The 21,212-nt window shown below is 38.8% G+C and overlaps 4 protein-coding genes across 4 annotated transcripts; 2 read left to right on the top strand and 2 right to left on the bottom strand.

The window, feature by feature from the left end:
- Positions 1-1,024: 1,024 nt before the first annotated feature.
- Positions 1,025-2,385, top strand: LOC148692290 (uncharacterized). The gene is made up of 2 exons (XM_088680904.1): positions 1,025-2,027; positions 2,342-2,385. Exons 1-2 carry the CDS (start codon positions 1,115-1,117, stop codon positions 2,383-2,385), a joined length of 957 nt encoding a protein of 318 aa, XP_088537030.1. The 5' UTR covers positions 1,025-1,114.
- A 7,486-nt stretch (positions 2,386-9,871) lies between these two features.
- Positions 9,872-11,692, bottom strand: LOC137745736 (putative histone H2A.2). The gene is made up of 2 exons (XM_068485737.2): positions 11,378-11,692; positions 9,872-10,309 (listed from the first exon to the last, which is right to left on the bottom strand). The coding sequence occupies exons 1-2, from the start codon at positions 11,585-11,587 to the stop codon at positions 10,067-10,069; spliced, it is 453 nt and encodes a 150-aa protein (XP_068341838.1). The 5' UTR covers positions 11,588-11,692; the 3' UTR covers positions 9,872-10,066.
- Positions 11,693-13,433: 1,741 nt separating this feature from the next.
- LOC137744687 (uncharacterized) lies at positions 13,434-16,196 on the top strand. The gene is made up of 3 exons (XM_068484457.2): positions 13,434-14,090; positions 14,292-14,873; positions 15,521-16,196. The coding sequence occupies exons 2-3, from the start codon at positions 14,307-14,309 to the stop codon at positions 15,935-15,937; spliced, it is 984 nt and encodes a 327-aa protein (XP_068340558.2). The 5' UTR covers positions 13,434-14,090; positions 14,292-14,306; the 3' UTR covers positions 15,938-16,196.
- A 213-nt stretch (positions 16,197-16,409) lies between these two features.
- LOC137744685 (arginine biosynthesis bifunctional protein ArgJ, chloroplastic) lies at positions 16,410-21,020 on the bottom strand. Its single transcript, XM_088680806.1, has 16 exons — positions 19,956-21,020; positions 19,716-19,839; positions 19,564-19,637; positions 19,401-19,445; positions 19,213-19,263; positions 19,048-19,116; positions 18,800-18,858; positions 18,502-18,571; positions 18,068-18,148; positions 17,908-17,994; positions 17,653-17,772; positions 17,419-17,481; positions 17,100-17,177; positions 16,875-17,020; positions 16,688-16,758; positions 16,410-16,564 (listed from the first exon to the last, which is right to left on the bottom strand). Exons 1-16 carry the CDS (start codon positions 20,121-20,123, stop codon positions 16,482-16,484), a joined length of 1,389 nt encoding a protein of 462 aa, XP_088536932.1. The 5' UTR covers positions 20,124-21,020; the 3' UTR covers positions 16,410-16,481.
- Positions 21,021-21,212: the final 192 nt, after the last annotated feature.

Here is a 21,212-nt window from a genome sequence, read left to right as displayed (position 1 = left end):
TGAATTTGAAGATATCTGTAACGTAATGATAGTGATTTTTTCTATTTGTCTTTGCTATAGACTAATTCAAAGATCTGTTCTTCTTGCATATCTAATGTGGTCAATGCCGGTAGCAAATAAAACCATCCGTTCGAATCCTAAACCAAAGCCACAATGTTTGATGGTCCCAAAGCGTGCCAAGTCAATGTGGCTCAGCAGGCAGACCCATTTCCTCAATCCTGCAATAACACATCCATCACCCAATACAAACATTAGTCAGTTCATTCAAATATTATACAAAACTATCCACTCGGAAGTATGGGAGAAAAATTGTGGAGGAGATGACTCTACTGAAAAGAATAATAATAATAATAACAACAACAACAATGGTAGATAAAGTCACTAAAACATACAAAAACCGAATAATACCTGCTTATAACAACGTCGTAACGCTCTTTCCTTACCTTCCCCCAATCAACTCTCCACATGAAATATAAGAAAACTGTATAAGGTAATCAAAAGATACACAATGCTCAAGCATACAACAGAGCATTGAACTCAACGGTTCAAAGTTCATAGCATAAGACCCACCTCTGGTACCAAGACATCCATAGCAGCCATTGTCTTTAAATCATCGTTGAGCTTTCTATAGAATGCTTTGACCCCTTTATATTAGACGACAATATCGTCCCCTTGATATTAGGAGTAGAATTGATCCGTATGAATCAATGTAAATCATCTTTGTTTCCTTCCTAGAATAGACTTCTTTGTATTATATAAGTCTTGTATTATATAAGTCTTGTATTCAACTGTGAATTAATAAGAAAGTATTCAAAGTTAATTCCCAGACTCCATATTTCTAAACCCTAGCCGAGTTATCTTTCAACATGGTATCAGAGCACCGTTTCTGGTGACTCTGAATACCCACACAGCTTCCGCAAATCCTAACAAACACAACATCACCTAAACCACCATGGGCGATCCAATACCTAAGACGTCCATTGACACCCAAAAGCCTATGGAGACATTCACAGATGTCTCGAACCCTTTTATCATACATCCCTCAGATCAACCTGGGAATATCTTGGTCTCCAAAACACTTCAAGGAGACAACTACAATACCTGGAGTCGTGCTATGCGAATCAGCTTGAGCGCGAAAAATAAACTTGGCATGGTTGATGGCACCATTGACCCTCCATCAGAGACTGACAAACAATTTGCATCATGGCAAAGATGCAATGATATGGTCCTTGCCTGGATTCTCAACTCAGTCCACGACGACATTGCGAGCAGCGTTTCTTATTACACAACAGCAGCCGATGTTTGGGCAGACCTGCGAGATCGTTTCTCACAAGGAAACGACTCACGCATTTATCAAATCAGGAGAGAGATCGTTGAACACAGACATGAACAACAATCGATCCAGATTTACTACACGAAACTGAAAGCGTTGTGGGATGAACTGGCATCCTACAATGAAACTCCGACTTGCACCTGTGGGGGATTGAAGAAGATGAATGATCGAGATGAGAAAGAAAAGGTGATGCAGTTCCTGATGGGTTTAAACGACACTTATGCAGCAGTACGTGGACAGATACTATTGATGCAGCCACTACCAGACACTCGGAGGGCATATTCCCTTGTTCTCCAACAAGAGAAGCAAGTAGAGGTATCTCTAAATCGTAACAATATAAATATGCATGCTATGAATATAACCCGTAACAGGGAAACTGCTGCATCAAAAGGAAACACCATTCAATGCTCATATTGTGATAAAAAATACCACACCGTGGATCGATGCTTTTACCTGTATGGTTTCCCGCCTGGCCATAAGTATCATGGCAAATCAGTCAAGCCACCAAATAAAAGAAAACCTGCGGCAAACCAAGTCACGGTGGAGACCGAGACCACCAAGGGTGTAGACTCACGACACAAGGCGATGTCCAGTGACGGTCCAAAGTTTACCACAGAAGAATATAATCAACTTATGGCAATGCTCAAGAAGAGCAACATTGATGGTAATCCGCAGCATTTTGCAAATGCAACAGGTACAATCACACCTTCTTCTGACTTGTCAGAGAAAACTTTATATTGGATCATTGATAGTGGGGCAACAGACCATGTATCTCCTTCTCCTTATTTGCTAGACAAGAAGTCATTATCCATGCTGGATTCTGTTCAATTGCCGAATGAAGGACATGCCTTAATAGACTCGATTGGTTCTATACAAGTTACCCCACACATTAAACTTGATGGAGTGCTCCATGTGCCCAACTTCCGAGTTCACTTATTATCTGTTAGCAAACTTACTGAAGCATTACGATGCATAGTGATTTTCTTTCCTGATTTCTGTGTGATACAGGACATGGATACGAGGAGGACGATTGGCCTGGGCAAGCGATATAATGGGCTTTACTACTTGGCGCCAGAACACAACCTTCGCCTCGCTCATCACATTAGCCGCAACTTCACCCTCTGGCACCAACGATTAGGGCACCCTTCTGCCGGTCCTCTGCAAACTTTAACCAAACAAGTTCCATCAATAGTATTTGATTCCAGTCATACATGTGACATTTGTCCTCTTGCTAAACAAACCCGGTTATCTTTTCCGTCCAGTTTTATTTCTCCTAAAGCACCTTTTGATTTGATACATTGTGATATTTGGGGACCTCACCGAGTCAATTCCCATTCGAGGGCTCGGTATTTTTTAACGATTGTTGATGATTATTCTCGCTATACTTGGATACATCTCATGCGTTTTAAATCCGAAACACAAGGATTGTTACGTTCCTTTATTGCTTGGGTCCAAACACAATTTCATTGCATGCTTAAAACACTTAGGGCTGAATGGTGGTGAATTTACCTCTTTACGTCCTTTCTTTGATAACAAGGGTATCATATTCCAAACTTCTTGTCCGTCCACGCCCCAACAAAATGGGGTTGTTGAACGGAAACACCGTCATCTCCTCAATGTTGGTCGAGCTCTACGGTTTCAAGCCAATTTACCACAACATTTTTGGGGGGAAAGCATACAAACAGCATGTTATTTAATTAATCGTTTACCTACACCTCTTCTTGGTCATAAAACTCCTTATGAGCTTTTGCATCGTCACACTCCCGATTTTTCGCATCTTCGGGTTTTCGGTTGTTTGTGTTATGCTACCAACCTCCATCCTCACCATAAGTTTGACCAACGTGCTCAAAGATGTATTTTTGTTGGGTATCCATTAGGTCAGAAGGGCTATCGTGTTTATGACCTTACCACACACGAAATTTTTTCCACTCGTGACGTGATCTTCCATGAAGCCACGTTCCCTTTTTCCTCTCAACCACTTGACCATCACCCTGCTACACCTATCCTACCTATCCCCACCGACTCTCCATCTCATCCTAATCCCACACCGCCACCGACTGCACCTCCTGTACCCACACCGACCGACATCCTTTTACCCACACCGATAGAAACTGCTCCTCTCACTCCCATAACACCCTCTCTTCCCACACCAACCGACCCTCACTTAGTCTCTCCACCACTTCCTACCCCACCTGCCCCCCCTGCCCCACCTGCCCCTCGCCAATCTGGCCGTGCCCTCAAGCCCTCCGTCAGGCTTCAGGGATACCATTTATATCACGTGCAATCTTTTGCTCCCAGCGCCACGTCCTCCTCCATGTCAGGTACTCGCTATCCTTTATCTCACTATGTATCTTATGCTCATCTTTCACCATCGCATCGCTCCTTTGCTTGTGCCATTTCGACTCTTGTCGAACCCACTACATTTGCACAGGCTAACGGTGATCCTCAATGGCGTGCTGCCATGGACTCTGAGCTTCTGGCCCTTGAACAAAACAACACATGGACTCTCACTACCTTACCTCCTGGTCATCGCGCCATCGGTTGCAAATGGGTATACAAAATCAAGTACCACTCCGATGGTACCGTCGAGCGTTATAAAGCTCGTCTTGTGGCCAAAGGTTTTACTCAACGCGAAGGTATCGATTACAAGGAAACTTTTGCTCCTGTTGCCAAACTCATCACCGTCCGTTGTTTATTAGCCGTTGCTTCGGTTCGTCATTGGTCCTTACATCAAATGGATGTCCATAATGCCTTCCTTCATGGTGACCTTTGTGAGGAAGTTTATATGCAGCTGCCTCCTGGACTTCATCGGCAGGGGGAGAATAATGTATGCCGACTCAACAAGTCCCTTTATGGCCTTAAGCAAGCCTCTCGCAGCTGGTTCCATAAATTTTCCACTGCCATAAGTCAAGCCGGCTACCAGCAGTCAATGGCTGACTACTCCCTATTCACTAAGGTGCGTGGAGATTCGTTTACAGCCGTCTTGCTTTATGTTGACGACATGATTATCACAGGCAACGATGAGGCTGCCATCCGTGACCTCAAGCAATTTCTTCAATCCCATTTTCGCATTAAGGACCTTGGACACTTAAAGTATTTCCTCGGTGTGGAAGTGGCTCGGTCTTCTCAAGGAATCGCCATCTCACAACGTAAATATACACTTGACATTATTGATGAGGCCGGCTTACTTGGTGCAAAGCCTGCAAAGTTCCCAATGGAAGAAAGCTTGAGATTATCTCCAACGGACGGGCAACTTCTCCATAATGCCTCGCAATACAGGAGGCTTGTTGGGAAACTTATTTATCTCACAATCACGAGGCCGGAGATTTCATACTCGGTCCATATACTCAGCCAATTTATGCAACAACCAAGAAAGCCTCATCTAGACGCAGTGTATCGTCTTCTACGATACTTAAAGGGATCACCTGAACAAGGGCTTCTTTTTCCTTCAAATGGGAGTTTGACATTGAAAGGATATTGCGACGCCGATTGGGCTCGCTGTCCACTTACAAGAAGATCTGTCACAGGCTATTGTATATTTCTTGGAGGTGCACTAGTTTCTTGGAAAACCAAGAAACAATCTACCGTTTCGAGATCCTCAGCTGAAGCGGAGTATCGTGCCATGGCTTCAGCTACATGTGAGCTTACGTGGATGAAGTACCTATTGGCTGATCTGCAAATTGATCACAAGGGTCCGGCAAGGTTACACTGTGACAACCAAGCTGCACTTCACATAGCTGCCAATCCCGTTTTTCACGAACGCACCAAACACATAGAGATCGACTGCCATGTTGTTCGAGAACGACTGCGTTCTGGGATTATTTCGACAGCCTATGTACCTACTGGACAGCAGCTTGCCGACATATTCACCAAGCCACTTGGACAGTCAGCATTCCGTTCTCTACTTGGCAAGATGGGTGTTCTTGACATTCACACTCCACCTTGAGGGGGAGTATTAGACGACAATATCGTCCCCTTGATATTAGGAGTAGAATTGATCCGTATGAATCAATGTAAATCATCCTTGTTTCCTTCCTAGAATAGACTTCTTTGTATTATATAAGTCTTGTATTCAACTGTGAATTAATAAGAAAGTATTCAAAGTTAATTCCCAGACTCCATATTTCTAAACCCTAGCCGAGTTATCTTTCAACACTTTAGGATAGTTGTAAACAGTAACAGGCTTTTGAAATAATACCTCCGTCAGGTATCTGCGCAAAATCAGAACAACGAATCGATAAGCTCTATTTAATCAGTAACCATAATAAGACAAACCAGTAGAGTAATTCTAAGGGATTACCTTTCGTGCTCAGATGCCAAATCAATCCCCCACCCTACATGGTTCTCAAACTTCTTACCCTTTTTCACTTCATCAATTAGCAGATCCACTGTTTCTGTATCAGTAATCCGTTTAAAGGGTGTTTTAGCAAGCATTTTTAGACGATCAATGCAAGTTTTATGAAATTATTGATTGTTTTTCATATTTAATTTTCACAAAAACTTGCTACCACCTAAGAAAAAATCATTTGCAACACAACATGAAACACTAAGTCATCCAACACCATCTAAAACCATAAAACAACATAACAAAGACACCAAAATCTAAAAAAATCCCACATATTTGACTTTCACACTATAGAAAACACAACTTCACAATATTTAAAAAAAAAATTGTTGCAGAAAATGCTAAAAGGAAAAGCTGAAATTGTTTACCTTGAGCATAAACGGCTTCAAAGCTGCACACAGAAGCCCCAAAAAATGAAGAGCAAAGTGTCTTGAAAAAAAAAAAAAAAAAAAAATGAAGCAAATTATACAACCAAACGATAGATCTAAGGATATAAACAAAACACCCAAAATTCCAAAAAATATAGAGCAACGTGTTCTGAAACGAAAAACACATACAAATCATACACCCAAATTTCAGATCTAACGATATAAAACACCCAGAATTAGGAAAAAAATTCATACGAAAATCCCACTTAAACATGGAAAACTACAAAATAAATTAAAACAACAATACTATAAGAGTAAACTGTTGATTTACCCCCTGAACTTTCACCTAACTTTCGATTCCCCCCCTTGAACTTTTCTATTGGAAAATTAAGGACTCAAACTAATTTTTTTAGCCAATTTGCCCCCTACCATTAGTTTTTCATATATTCCATCCATATTTCTGTCAAGTGAGACCATGTGCACAACATGTGAGGCTAGTTAAGTCAATTCACTCTTAAAAATGATTAAAAAACTGAAGAAAAAAAAAAAAACAAAACTTTCCCTCCAATATTTCCCGCTAATTCCTATTGTCAATTATATTTTTCCCTCTCATTCCTATGCATGAGAAATGACTTATGGTGTTATTATCTTCATAAGTAGCCAAGTTAATCTTTTTCTTAAAGCATGTACTACCATTTTTATTTTCTCTAACAAATTAATAATTTGACAAATGCTCATAGTGTTATTGTCTCCAAAGCAGTGCATTAATATAAGAAACATGTTCATAATACTCATAAAAAAATGCTCAAGATAATTACATATTTTTTCATAATGTCATAATAATCCCAATACAATTCCACAAAATGATCCTTAAGAAGTTGGAAAACATAACACCCTCAACCTTACTTAGCCATCAGAAATGAAAATAGGTTTAGGTACAAGATTCCAACCAAACGAGGAAGGCCATGGAAAGTGTAGTTGATATCCACGTGTCATGTGCGTTTCAAGCAGAATGTTTGTGCTCTTGTTTTGATAACCAAAACCTTATTTTGCTTGTGTTTGGTTAACTGGAATGCCCATATTTTGTAATCGAGATTCTATGAGTTATATACCTTATGGATGGTAAAATCTCTTATGCTTTCCAACTTCTTAAGGATCATTTTGTGAAATTGTATTGGGATTATTATGATATTATGAAAAGTATGTAATTATCTTGAGCATTTTTTATGAGTATTATGAACATGTTTCTTATATTAATGCACTGCTTTGGAGACAATAACACCATGAGCATTTGTCAAATTATTAATTTGTTAGAGAAAATAAAAATGGTAGTACATGCTTCAAGAAAAAGACTAACTTAGCTACTTATGAAGACAATAACACCATATGTCATTTCTCATGCGTAGGAATGAGAAGGAAAAATAAATTTGAGGATAGAAATTAGCGGGAAAAAATAAAGGGAAAATTTTGTTTTTTTATTTATATTCAGTTTTTTAATCATTTTTAAGAGTAAAATGACTTAACTACCTTCACATGTTGTGCACATGGTCTCACTTAACAAACACATGGATGAAATATATGAAAAACTAACAGTAGGGGGCAAATCAGCTAAAAAAATTAGTTTGAGTCCTTAATTTTCCAATAGAAAAGTTCAGGGAGAAAATAAAAAGCTAGGTGAAAGTTTAGGGGTAAATCGACAGTTAAAAAACTCACCACCAAATGGAGGCGGACCTTGGAGGTAACAAATCCAAAGGTTTAAACGCAAGATGCAGCAACTATTTATTTTTCCAAGGGTTTTAAAAGCAAGAAATTTACACAGATAATTTGGCTAAGAAAATGAGAAAGATGAGGAGATTGGAAACAAATTAAAGAGGGCTTGGGAGAGAAAGAAAGGCAGGCGGAAAAACAATGAAAATGAGGAGAGAGAAAGACAGAAACCAAAGCCAAAAAGAAGGAAGGGTCAAGAACTTATGGAATCAAACCTATACGTCAACATCCTAGAGGAGCAGGCCGACGCATGGATATCAGGGACAAACACGTAGTTCCAGTGTGAAATAAAGAAAGAAAGCTGGAAACTGAGAGGCAGATTCGTCATTTCACTGTTGATGAACAATGCTCCCTCACAAGATGAACAGTGATTTTCTGCTGGCTTTTAGTAAATAGTCATGTTTGTGAGCAAAAGTATTTTTTAGAGAAACCGTCAATGTCAGCATGACATAGGCTGGCTGGACCAAAGTTAAAAGCTACAGGGAACAAATATTATCTATACTAAAGAGGAGATGGTGGGTTTCGTTTCACAATGGGCTAACAATAATATGATCAAATCCGTCTTTGGTGAGAATTGAACTTAAGACTTACAAATTAAAAAGAATACCAATAAACTTTAGTACTAAGTGACACTTTCGTGATTTAAATCACAAAATAAAAATAAACAAAAAAATAATACAAAAAATAAAACCACAAAATAGGAGAGGGTGGGTTTCGCTTCACAATTGGCTAGCAATAATATGGTCAAATCCGTCTTTGGCGAGAATTGAACTTAAGACTTACAAATGAAAAAGAATACCAATAAACTTTAGTACTAAGTGACACTTTCGTGATTTAAATCACAAAATAAAAAAATAAACAAAAAAATAATACAAAAAATAAAACCACAAAATAGGAGAAAGTGGGTTTCGCTTCACAATTGGCTAGCAATAAGTGACACTTTCGTGATTTAAATCACAAAATAAAAATAAACAAAAAAATAATACAAAAAATAAAACCACAAAATAGGAGAGAGTGGGTTGCGCTTCACAATTGGCTAGCAATAATATGGTCAAATCCGTCTTTGGCGAGAATTGAACTTAAGACTTACAAATGAAAAAGAATACCAATAAACTTTAGTATTAAGTGACACTTTCGTGATTTTAATCACAAAATAAAAATAAACAAAAAAATAAAATCATGAAAAAAAAAATAATACAAAAAATAAAACCACAAAATAATACGAAAATTCGTGATTTAAATCACAAAATAAAAATAATACGAAAATTAAAAACATAAAAAATACGCTACTTTAGTATTAGCATTTCGATAACTCATTTTGTCTTTACAAGCTCTCACCGACATTTAGTTGGCAAACCTTATCGAAACGCCCAAACGATTCTTTCTACCGTACAACAAATGCATGGATCATTTGCAGATTCAATGCCATCATTCTGTACTCTAGGAGGGAAAGATGATCCCGCATCGTCTCGTGGTTAAAACAGCTAATGTATAACATACTGAATTGCTAGCTAATTGTGAGGCTTAACTCACTCCCCACCCCTTTAGTGTAGATAATGTCATTTGTTAAAAAAAAACATACTGCATTGCTGTATGGTAAATTTTTCCCACTCAAGCATCATGAAGCAGATGCTCTCAAAGTACCTAGTAAGATGTAAGTGCAAAAAAACACCAAAGCTAAGCAATAGTTATATGAGGGGAAATGATTGATACAAACTCTTTTTCTCCTCCGCCACATCCTTTTTTTTTTTTTTTTCCCCTTGGCAATTGAATTGAACAAATCAAAGGAAAATCAAGGACCACAATTAACAAGGGTGTAGAAAGTTGAAAAAAAAAAACGTGCAGAAACCACTCTCACTTATATAAGAAAAACTAACGAAAAGTCCTAAAAAACTTTATGTTTTAACGAAAATGACAAGATAAAGGTGTGAGTAAATGGTACCAAGAGAGACCTTTCAACATAAAAATGTCATTTTCGTTAAAAGTGAACAGTACGAAAGTGTTTCATTAAGATTCCCTATAAAATATCTCCAACTGCGCCATTGCAAAAGGCGAAAATTTAGAAGTCGGGTGAATTTCATTTCATATGAAACACAGATGTTCTAAGCGGATACTGAAACAGAGAGTACAAGAGTCTTAAGTCCTAGGGGGATAACAAGGGGAATAACGACACATGAAGGCATCCTACTAACCATGTACAGACATGGAGACTCCATAGACAGGTACTACCATAGACACTGCTAATTGGATCAGTTATGCCTTCTTAGGGGACTTGGTGGCAGCTTTGACGGGCGACTTGGGCTCCTTCGCAACCCTCTCATGCTTCTTTGGCAGAAGCACAGGGTTGATGTTGGGAAGCACACCACCATGAGCAATTGTCACACCCTTCAGGAGCTTTCCAAGTTCTTCATCGTTCCTCACGGCCAATAGCACATGCCTTGGGATAATGCGATTCTTCTTGTTGTCTCTTGCAGCATTTCCAGCCAGTTCCAAAACCTAACCAAATCACGTCATCACGATTAACACCAGTTCCTAACCAAATCATACGGCATATACTTGAACCCATTTGGCCGCTAATCAAAGAGATTGGGAATAAATTTGGGTTACTGGCAGTTATAGGACAATTATAAACTTGAAATAAGTAAATCAACACCAACCACATGATCAACACTAATTTTCATTGGAAACGTCTTAAATGCCCCATATATACCACTTAAAACTACACGATTAACACGTGTTGATCGACAGCCTCCAATCGAATTGATTCATCCTCAGAATGCAAAATTCTTATTGTTGATCCTGTCGATTGTGCCAATCGCGCTGTTTTATATGGTAATATACAGGAGGGTTTGAGGCATGTCACATGTTACGCTCCGTGTGGATCGTGTTGATTTTCTTATTTCAGCAAAAGAGATTTATAAAACTGTCCTATAACGGCCAACATTACAAAAAAAATATACCCAAGAAGACAATTTTAGAAACTTGAATTCTGAATCGAGGGAATGCAAACCAATGATCATAGGATAAACTACCAACCTCAGAAATCACATGCAGGAGCTCATCTATCTAACAGAAGTTAAGCCATCAAGGGCCTGTCTGGATTCCAAATTACAGTTAAATGATTTACAATGCTCTACAATTTAGAAAACCATGATTTCCTATTTCCTTTTTCCATCTTTTTCTTACCGACCAAACAGATCCCAACAGTTAACAAAAAGCAAAACCCTTTTCACCAAAAATAAAAGCACAATTTGGTTTTCGTCACTAAATAATTTCATATTTTGGCAAACGTCAATGTACATTTCATTTTCTAGCTGAGGTCAACAGAAACGATTTTCCCCTGCAATTAAAATCAATACCACTTGCTTAAATTTCACCTCTTTGACATGCACAAAATGCAACTAAAATCAATACTACTTGCATAAATTTCCCTTTGTCGACATGCACGAAATGTTGATTGACCCAATCCTCATATCGAAAATACTCTGTGATTCAAAAATCTAATAGCAAAAACCCTAAGCAACTGATCGGCTAATGCAGAGACATAGAGGAAGCTGAGATTACCTCGGCAGCAAGGTACTCGAGCACAGCAGCCAGATAAACCGGAGCTCCGGTTCCGATTCGCTGAGCGTATCGGCCATGCTTCAAGTACCGGCCGATACGTCCGACCGGGAACTGCAGACCAGCTCTCACAGACCGGGTAACCGGTTTTTTCTTGGGACCGCCGGCTCTCCTCCCTCCTGCGCCTTTCTTGAACTTCCCACCGGTTTCCATCACCCTGCCTCCGCACTGGGTTCAACTTCTGAACCGACTTTCCCGAGAAACAAACAGAAAATAATTTAAAAAAATGCAGAGGTGAAATTTTGTGCACATGGAGCTTCAGTGAGAGGAGCAGGTAGGATATACACTGGGTTAGGTTAGAGCACTAACTATGGTTTGGATATCGGCCGTTGGATTGGCTCAGATCGACGGTTGTCAGAAGCTGAGTTTGTAAATTGGGCTGACTGTTGTTGGCGTTTACTTTCTTATACCAGAGTTCAAAACCCTTTTCAAATAAATTACAACATGTATTGGCAAATAGAAAAAGGCATATTGTAGATTTGTCTCCCGAATTTGTATAAAGATGTCAATTTCTTCTTTGAATTTTAATTTTAGTCTATTATCTCTGAATAATTATAATTAGCTAATTTCTTGAACTTTAATTTTAACCAATTATTCTCTTAAACTTTTATAAATAGCCAATTCTCCCTTTGACATTAGATTTAAAAAATTTCATTCAATTTTCCTTCCATTTTGATCACTCAAATAACGCATGACAACTGTATAGGGGCAAAAATAATGGAAACTTGATGGATGAAAAATTTTAAAATCCAATGCTGGGGGAATTAGCTATTTATAACATTTTTCGAGGGGTAATCGGTTAAAGTTAAAGTTAAAGGAGGAACTTGGCCAATTATAAGATTTTAAAGGATAATCAGCTAAAATTAAAATTTAAAGGAAAATTGACTACTCTAGGTGGCTTTTTTTTTGGGGAGGGGGGGGTGGCGCGGGGAATTTGTAGGGGTGGGGGACAGACAAATACCTCAAAGAAAAAACAATTGGGCCCGTTGTTCACTCACAATAATTAAGGTAGTTTGTGTGCGTCCCATAATTAAAGTAGTTTAGAGTAACTTACCTAATTTTTTTAATGTGAGTGTCATTTGATACCACCAAATTATACTAGTTTTTTTTTATATTTATTTATTTTTTATTATTATTATTGAAACCAAATGATACTAATGTAATGGGTAAACGATACAGTTAATCATGAACCTTGGGTATTGTACTAATAGAGAATATTGAGACAAATTCCTCTGGTCTGGTCATTTGATATCGACACGTTATCAACTATCAATATGTCATTTATATTATCGATCGTATCGATACTTCAATTACATAGTTCTTCATATGTTTGATCATGGAATTCTATATTTCAGGTAACTAACAGACTAGTCAAACAATTTGACCTAATTTTTTTTTTCTCTCTATTTGTGTGAACTTACAACACCATATCATGTTAGTGACAATCACACTTAAAAGCTACTTGATAAATACGACATTTTTAATGCTTATTTTATTCTTCAACAAATGCGAACCTTTGTTACATACATTTTCATGAACATGAAATTAATTTGTCCTTTGACTTTTATGATTTAGAATTACACTGTTTAAACGTCTGATATTAATGATCAAAGTAACTTTATTGTTAAAATTTGTGATTAAATCACTAGATAGTGTTGTTTAGCGATTCAAATTTAATTGTCACTTTATATATACAGTCAGCATCCTAAAATAGTGAAATTTTCAAATATTGCCGAAACGCCCTTTTATAATTAGGGATGTCAAAATAAAATAATTTAATGAAATAGGGATAAAATGGTAAATTGAGAACATTTCAATTTAGAAATAGAAAAATAAATAAACAAAAAAAGAGGCCTTTTCGTGCAAACAGCCGTACACCTTTCCACAAATATCTGCAGAGAAAAATGAAAAGGACAATATGTTAGTTGACCCGGCCCAACCCAATTAAAAATCTTCCACGACCGACTAAAGGACCCGCAGTTCGCAATGGACACGTGTGCGTCCATGATCTGCTGGCCGTGGACCCATTGACGCAAAGTATTACCGTCTTCCTCTCCTCCTTATATTCAAACAAGGAAGAGTCCCAAAATTCCATCCGTTCTGATCTCCATTTCTGCGATCTCTGAATCTCCTGTTGACTTTGACCCACCACCACATTCGGCCGTTCCTCCTTTCTCCGCCATGCTCCGCCGCTAAAACCCCCGATTTCACGACGACCCAGAAGCCGGTTTTCTCAGATTTCGCAGCTCTGGTTCACGATCTGGGGCGGTTTTGCTGCGACTTTCGGGTTTAGGGGTTTCGAAGGGCATACAAGAATGCCTTCGGTGCCCATTCATCTCCTCCTACGACCCTCGGTCCCTAACTTGACTTCCTTCCAGGGCGGCTCTTGCTCTCATCGTCTGAAACGTCTCGAAAAAGGTGATCGGCGCGGTAATCTTAGTTAACATTCGGTTTTAATCTCACTTGGGTTCGTTTATCTTGTGGTTCTTGCTCAGCTTCCCAGTTTGTAGCGAAGGTTAGAGAGTTTTCGTCGAGATTTCTTCGAGAAATCTGAGGTTTTAGGGTTCGAAGAACTTTTTGTTAAGGCTTTAAGAAATTTGGAATCGTTTTGTCAGATCTTGGTGCGAAGGCTTTCTTGCTGTTAACTTTATTCGAGGTAATTAATTTTATGAATTTAATTTTTATTTATGTTGATTGGTATTGTTTATATTTAGGTTCAGATTATGAGGCAGCTGGATATTTTTGGATTATATATATGTAGTTATTTGTAGTTTATTTATGATTCGGTGAACTGTGTTGATTTGATTTCACCGATGATGTTTGATGTTGTTAAAATGTGGATTTTGGCATTTTGTAGAATTTGTAATTGTAGATGGACATAAGCTTTCCCCTTGGGAAATCGGTGTTGCGAAATGTAGACAGTTTGCAAGGTTTGCAGCCCTCTGTGAACCAAGAGCAAATTCGTACTAGTTTGCTTGAAGATTATTCGGTAAGCGGTCTTGTAAGTGCTGTTGGCGAGTCCTTGAATATCAGCGTTGGAGAAGACTCGATTGATGTTAAAGATGTTGGAAAAGAGTCGACTGATGTCAAAGATGTTGGAAAAGAGTCGAGGATTGATGTTAAAGATGTTGGAAGAGAGTCGATTGATGTCAGACATGTTGGAAAAGAGTCGACTGATGTCAAACATGTTGGAGAAGTGGAACTTGCTTCTGATGGGTATAATACTGTCGGTGTGGAGAAGAGAAACACACATGAAGATCCTAAAGCACAGCAGGGAAAAGTCACTCGAAAATGCTTGAACAAGTGTGCAACCTTTCCTAATCCTACTGGTGTGCTCTCTCCTAATGCCTCCGCAAGCATAGTAAAGGAGGAACCTAAAGAAGCACTATGCGGGGATGAACATCATCACCAAGCCTGCTTGCGCTCGGTGTCTTTGCCTGTAAGTTATCTATATGCTTACTGAAAGAGCCTATTGTCCCCAGAGTTGTGCACTTTATTCCCCCTAATACTATGTTTTCTCTCTTGGATATCCCGTTAATAATTACCACTTTTATTTTCAGTTGATATACTTAAGGAACCTGTTGTTATTGTAATGAGCTCATAGCCTTACGCGGACTATGCCTAGCTTGATATACAGCACATCAAACTAAATGGTGCATGTGGTTTAGAGTTTCCGTTCATGCTCCCCCTCTTGGCTCCACTTCAAGTGTGGGAGGCGGAATGTGTTTGTTTCTTTGTGTTTTAGCTAACATTCATTTTTATCATGTTCATTATGCCTTGTCCTTGATGTTGGATGGTTGCTCTGTAGTATGTCATGCAAGGTATAGAAGTGGCATATTTTTTTTTTTGTGCATCTCCTCTGTTAGGTTATCCAGAAAATATAGACATAAAATTTAGTGTAATTATATTTATGCATTAATGTACAACAACGTAATTTCGGCAAATGTAAAATAGGTGGCAGAGTAGAAGGCTGTCTTCTAGGTTTGGAATGATTGAACTGACTACTTGAAAAGAAATGTTGTGATAGTCTAGTTTCTGATGATGTGCTCACTACGTAGGTCTTATGGTTCTTAATGCCTTGTGCAGGCTCCTTCGAAGCTACTTTCTGCTCTGAAAGGTAGCCGGGAGAAAGAGGGCTTATCACCCGGGAAACTTTCTGTCACTTGGGCTCCTGATGTGTACGATCCGCCTGCTACATCAATGTCGCACACAGTTACAGGCAAGAAACAGCAGAAGTCAAAGAACAAAAAGAATTGGAAGAAAGATGGAAAAAAGGGGCAAAAGAGCAGCTCTTCACGAGGAAAAGATAAGAAGCAATATCGCAAATCTGGGGCTTCTGAGAGGTGTCGCAGATCTCTGGATCCCCGTGAAACATTGGTTGACACAAACAATGGTTTTGGTGAGCTTGTGGTGGGCAGCCCAGACCAGCATTCTTATTGTGGGAGCTCCTTCTTGAAAAATTCGCTCACTAACGTGCATTACCCAGTTGCAGAAGCATTGTAAGCAAACGTAATATCACATCCTACGCTGTGTGCATAAATAAGTCACTCGAGACAATGTTATGTTTATGAGTGTTTGAGAAAACCTGGAACAATGTGCTACTCTATTTGCACCCGGTGTGGTTATTTCTTTATATGTTGTATTGTTGCTATGCTTCTTTCAGAGCAGCGTTTTGTAATTAGTATTGCCGTGTTTGTGGCACGCATTTGTACTGTGAACCGGCTTTTCGCTCGCAGAATGCTATCGTATTTGGTTGGCCCGATTTTGATTTGTTGCTTTTCTGCTTGGATTTTGTCTGCGTACTCTCCGTCAAGGGTTTATGAATTCATACATCAATAGCATCGTGGAACCCTAATTTATGTGGAAGTTCAGTTATGTTTGCTGTGCTTGGCGACGTTTTCATTTTGTAAGGTTGTGTTAAAGGCCGTATAAATTGAGCTGGTGTTCTAGACCAATGGTTAAATTCAAAATGGAATTGAAGAGTTAACAGCCTGAATAATCTCATTTGGAATTCCAGTTGGGGTTGCACAATGACGAAATGAGTACTTTATGTTGTGTACTCGGCATTAATTTTAACATAATCGTAACTTAGGTCACAACCCCATGCTTGACCTCGTCCCGGGCCATCACCTGTTCAAAAGTAAAGGGCATATCAAACACGAAAGATGTACAAAAATAGTTGAGTTTGCAGGTTTAGTAATCATGGTTCTAACTGAATATCTGACTTGAATCTCCTCCAAATGTTTAACTTACCTACGGATACACTAATTACAACTGTGCCGTGGATCTCACCAGCCTTCTTGAGGTAGTTACTAGCCGAACTCCTGAAAGAAATATAGCTAGTCAAACTACTAGGTTTAGGGTCGATCTCCTCAGAGAGGAGAAAGATGACGGGCTGAAAGGGAAATGTCCTTGACACAGAGCGAAACGATTTTGTTACCTGTCAAATAATTGTGGCTCCCCACCATCCATGAGCAGAATATCCCCTAGTAATACTTGGAGCTTGCTTTGGTCGAAAGGTATCCCTGCATAGCCTGCAGCAGCAGCGATGCGCCCCCAGTTTGGGTCTCTGCCATATATTGCAGCCTGATTGACATTTGGGAATTAAATTTAGTATTTGGTACACACGAGCATAAAAAAGGTAGGCAGAGTTCAGATATCATGCCTTTACTAGTGAAGAAGATGCCACCGACCGTGCTATTTTTGCTGCTTCAGCCTCACAATCTGCACCAGTCACCGTAACCTGCACATCTAAGTCCGGATTAGCAGACACATCTTCGAAATCATATATGAAATACCTCAATTTCATCATCCTCAAAAATCAAAGTGCAAACAATTAGCAGTCTCGTACTTACCCAGATCCCACACTGAGCACTTTACAATACTATGTTATACTTGTGAGATTAAAGAACAATTTGACTTTAACTTGAAAAATAAAATTAGAAAAACAGTGGAAATTAGCAATCTGGAATAAGAATGCAGACCTCAATTAAGCAGGTTGCACCTTCTCCATCCCAAGCTATTGATTTGGCAAGACCTTGCATTACCTGCAAAATGACACAACAATTGCAATCCTAAGAATTGGATTTAGACCACATACAACAGCTCAAATGGAAAACACAACTTATTTTTTCCATTTAATTCCTGAAATTTGGATCTCAGCCTAGGAGATTTTTGGACCACGGAGGTTACGTAATAATTAAATGAGTGGAACTAACCACATCAAGGCATGCTTGAAGTTGGACTGCTTCGTTACTGTTGTAGGAAGATATCTTGGTTCCAGATAGTCCACTAGCTAACGCAATGACAGTATCATTGGTGCTTGTATCTCCATCTACCTGCAACGAGAAAACACCTTAAGTGGGTTATCATACTACAAAAGAAAGATGCAGCAGGTTGATTACACTCCGTTAGGTGTTAGTCACACTAAGTATGATATTTCGAGAAAAAGGGAAAATAGAAAGTTTACTTACTGTTATTTGGTTGAAGCTTCGGTTGACAGCAATTTGAACCATTTTTCTCCAAACATCACTGCTAACCATTGCATCGGTTGTAACTACCTGTTCCCGTATAAAACTCTTAGTAACATTACGTACTAGTAACAAACATCAGGAGTAACTTAAAAAGACATACTCCCAGCATGGTAGCCATATTTGGGTGGATCATCCCGGAACCTTTTGCCATTCCCCCGACTCTTATATTTGTCCCTCCAACCTGAGCAATCACCAGTGTAGTAAGGACCTGACTGATTTTTCAAAGTTGTTTTTATTTCCAATGTTGTTTACTTGGTAGTAATATGCAGAAGCTAGATCACAATTAAAGAATGTGACATTAGTTTACATTAAAGAGAGTAAACATACTTGGAAATTGTAATGCCAACGTTTTGGCATCGCTGATTATGCATAAAACAAAACTTCAAACAAAAGCAAGCAACATAAGAGTTGCATGGTACAGTGTCTTTATCAAGATCCGTACAAGACAAGCACTGAGCACATTAACAAAAACAATTCCAAAAAAAAGCAGATATCTCATGCATCAAGGATATAAATACAGGAAACATTGCACACCTGAGACTGAATTGCCACACTCTTGCTAACGAGGTCAGTTGTTGTGATTGCCACTGCTGCAGCATTTGCTCTGCAGACCGAACCAAAATGGCACATCAGGGCGATGATTTTAAATTTTTTTAATCCCCATAGTTTCACAACAAAAAAGAATAGCATGCACTCAAAAAACAAGAGAGTTAGTTTACATCAAAGAGAATAAAGTACTTGGAAATTCGATGCCGAAAATAAATACAACCAGGTACATAAACATGAAAGTATGTCATTTATATGAGCTAAGTTTACAAGCATTAACATTTACCCATCAGTTGACGATGACAGTGAATTAACCAGTTTTGGAAGAGATTTTAGAAGTGCTTCCTGCATATGAGAATTAACGAATGAATCGTTTATACAACACTAAGAACATGTTAAGTTATATATCTGCCATAAAAATATCATGTAACATTTATTAGTCAATCTGTTAATATTCCAACAAATACTGTGCACATCAGTATGATTAGAAATGAGCATAAGAAGGAAACAGAAATATGGTGGCTATATATTAACCTTCTTTATCCTTTGACCAATCACACCAGTGGATTCAATCAGCACTTCCTCTTGTCTCAAATGAAGCAGCTGCAGTACAAAAATTCATGTTGAACTTGATAAAAAAAAAATCCAGCCTATGCAAGAGTATCTATGAGATTCATGTGTTTGTCGCCCTCCACATACCTTAGCAAGGCTGCTGGAGCACTCTATTACATCTTGATATCCCGCATCACCCTGGACAGAATTGGAATGTATATCATCTGTGCAAAACTTAACTGTAACAACATACTCGGAGAGTGATTTAACAAGCTACAAAGTTTGGAAGACAAAATAAATAGAAAATTGACAATAGGCATCGATAAATGTCCTACCGTTGCTGCATTGGCTTGACCAGCATTGATCAAAACTGCTCGCGCCTAGCAGAAAATCAAAAACACAAAAATGATATCAAACACAACAACAAATTTACAGTAATCCCAACATCATTAGCTAATAAGTAAAAGAAGCATTGAAACAAAAGACAGTCAAGCACACCATTTCTGAAGTCTTTAATACAGATTTGCAATACAATACCGGCGCAGCTGCTACCACATTCGTGGTAAACGATCCTGCAATTAATCAAACTTAAAAATCATTACAAAAATGAAAAATTACACAGAATCAACTAGATGAGATTAATTACTCACCAGCAGAAGTGGCATCAACATCACAAGTGACAAGCGCAAGATCAGGCTTGTCCCCTTTGGCACGAAGACCGCCATACAATCCGGAAGCTTTGAATCCTTCTGCAGCTGTAACTCCGCCGGGAATCTACAGAATCATGAATAAAGTCACAGGTCTTGATCAATATTAAAGAAACACGAAAACGAAATTGCACAGAAAAATGCAAAAAGTAAAACAAAAACAGCGTCGTGGAGAAGGTCAACCTGCTTCCAAGGTCCTTCCGGAAGAAAAATGGGGGCTGCCGGAATGTGAGCGGAGACTTCAATTGCAGACATGGAAATAGCGGGAATTTTGAAGTCCCGCCGAGACGAACCGAAACAAGGGATTGCTGAGAATTTGACGGAGACGGATTGAGGAGCGTAGAGATACATTTCGGCAGTAACACCTTGGAGTTGGATTTGAAAACGGTGGTTTTAGGGTTTTGCGGCTGTTAAACGTATTCTTTGGGCGGCCGAAAGTTTCAAACAGTATTGGGGTGGAGGTGAGAAGTAGAAAGTTTTAAAGGGCTAATACTTAGTACTCAATGGTGAGTACCCAAAAAACTGACTCTTTGAAGTGGCCCAATTAAAAGTTTACACCTGTTATGTCCAAACACTCCAAACAGATTTTTCAGTATGAGTATTACATAAGGTGGTACATCTACTATTCTTATATAAATTATGGATTATATGTATTAAAAGCTTAATAACTTAAAATTTTTAAAATTTTTTATCATTTATATAAAAACACGTGATATATCATTCATGTTTTCGTCACACCTAAAATTTTCTCCTAGATATGAAGAAATTTTTCATTAAGACGAGAACACATCATATGTTTTAATAGAAGTAGAAGAAAATTTTATTTTTAATACATATATTTCACTATCTATATAATGATATTAAAATGAAAAATTTCTCCCACATATACTCGTACACAAACATCCCTCTTCTTCCTCACTGTCAACCCATCTCTTCTCCATCCGCTCTGATCGTTTCTCTCCGACGACTCCAACCCTAACTCCTTTTATTTTCCAGCGACCACCTCTAATCCCCCGCTTCTCCGGCAACTGCCTCCGATTCTAATTTTTCCGGCAACTGCGAATAGACGGCCTCCCGCGATGGACGTTGTAGTTCCACGCCGGCCTTAACCTGCTGCTCCCCGATGGACGCCCTTGATTTACTCAATCTTCTGTTGTGTGGTCATAATCCCGACCTTCAAGCCATGGTCAGAAAACTGCAGTGGTGGAGACGTTGGGGTCCTACGGATGAAGAGGGGGATGTTTGGATGAGTTATTACCGTTGTTTGGTTACATGTTTTATATAACTTAAACTTTAACAGGTGTCTTATTTACACCACTTCAAAGAGTCAGTGTTTGTGAACTCCACGGTGAGTACCCAAGTATCGTCCGTGTAAAGGTCTTGTCTTGCGTGTGAGTATTACCATCCATGCCACATATAACGAGTTCAAAGACAAGATGA

This window comes from Pyrus communis, chromosome 12, assembly GCF_041283825.1.
Source record: "Pyrus communis isolate YQ-2024b chromosome 12, ASM4128382v1, whole genome shotgun sequence".
In the NCBI taxonomy this organism is placed as follows: Eukaryota; Viridiplantae; Streptophyta; class Magnoliopsida; order Rosales; family Rosaceae; genus Pyrus; species Pyrus communis.
Note: the sequence above shows the minus strand (reverse complement) of the source record. Positions and strands in the feature narration are given on the sequence as shown.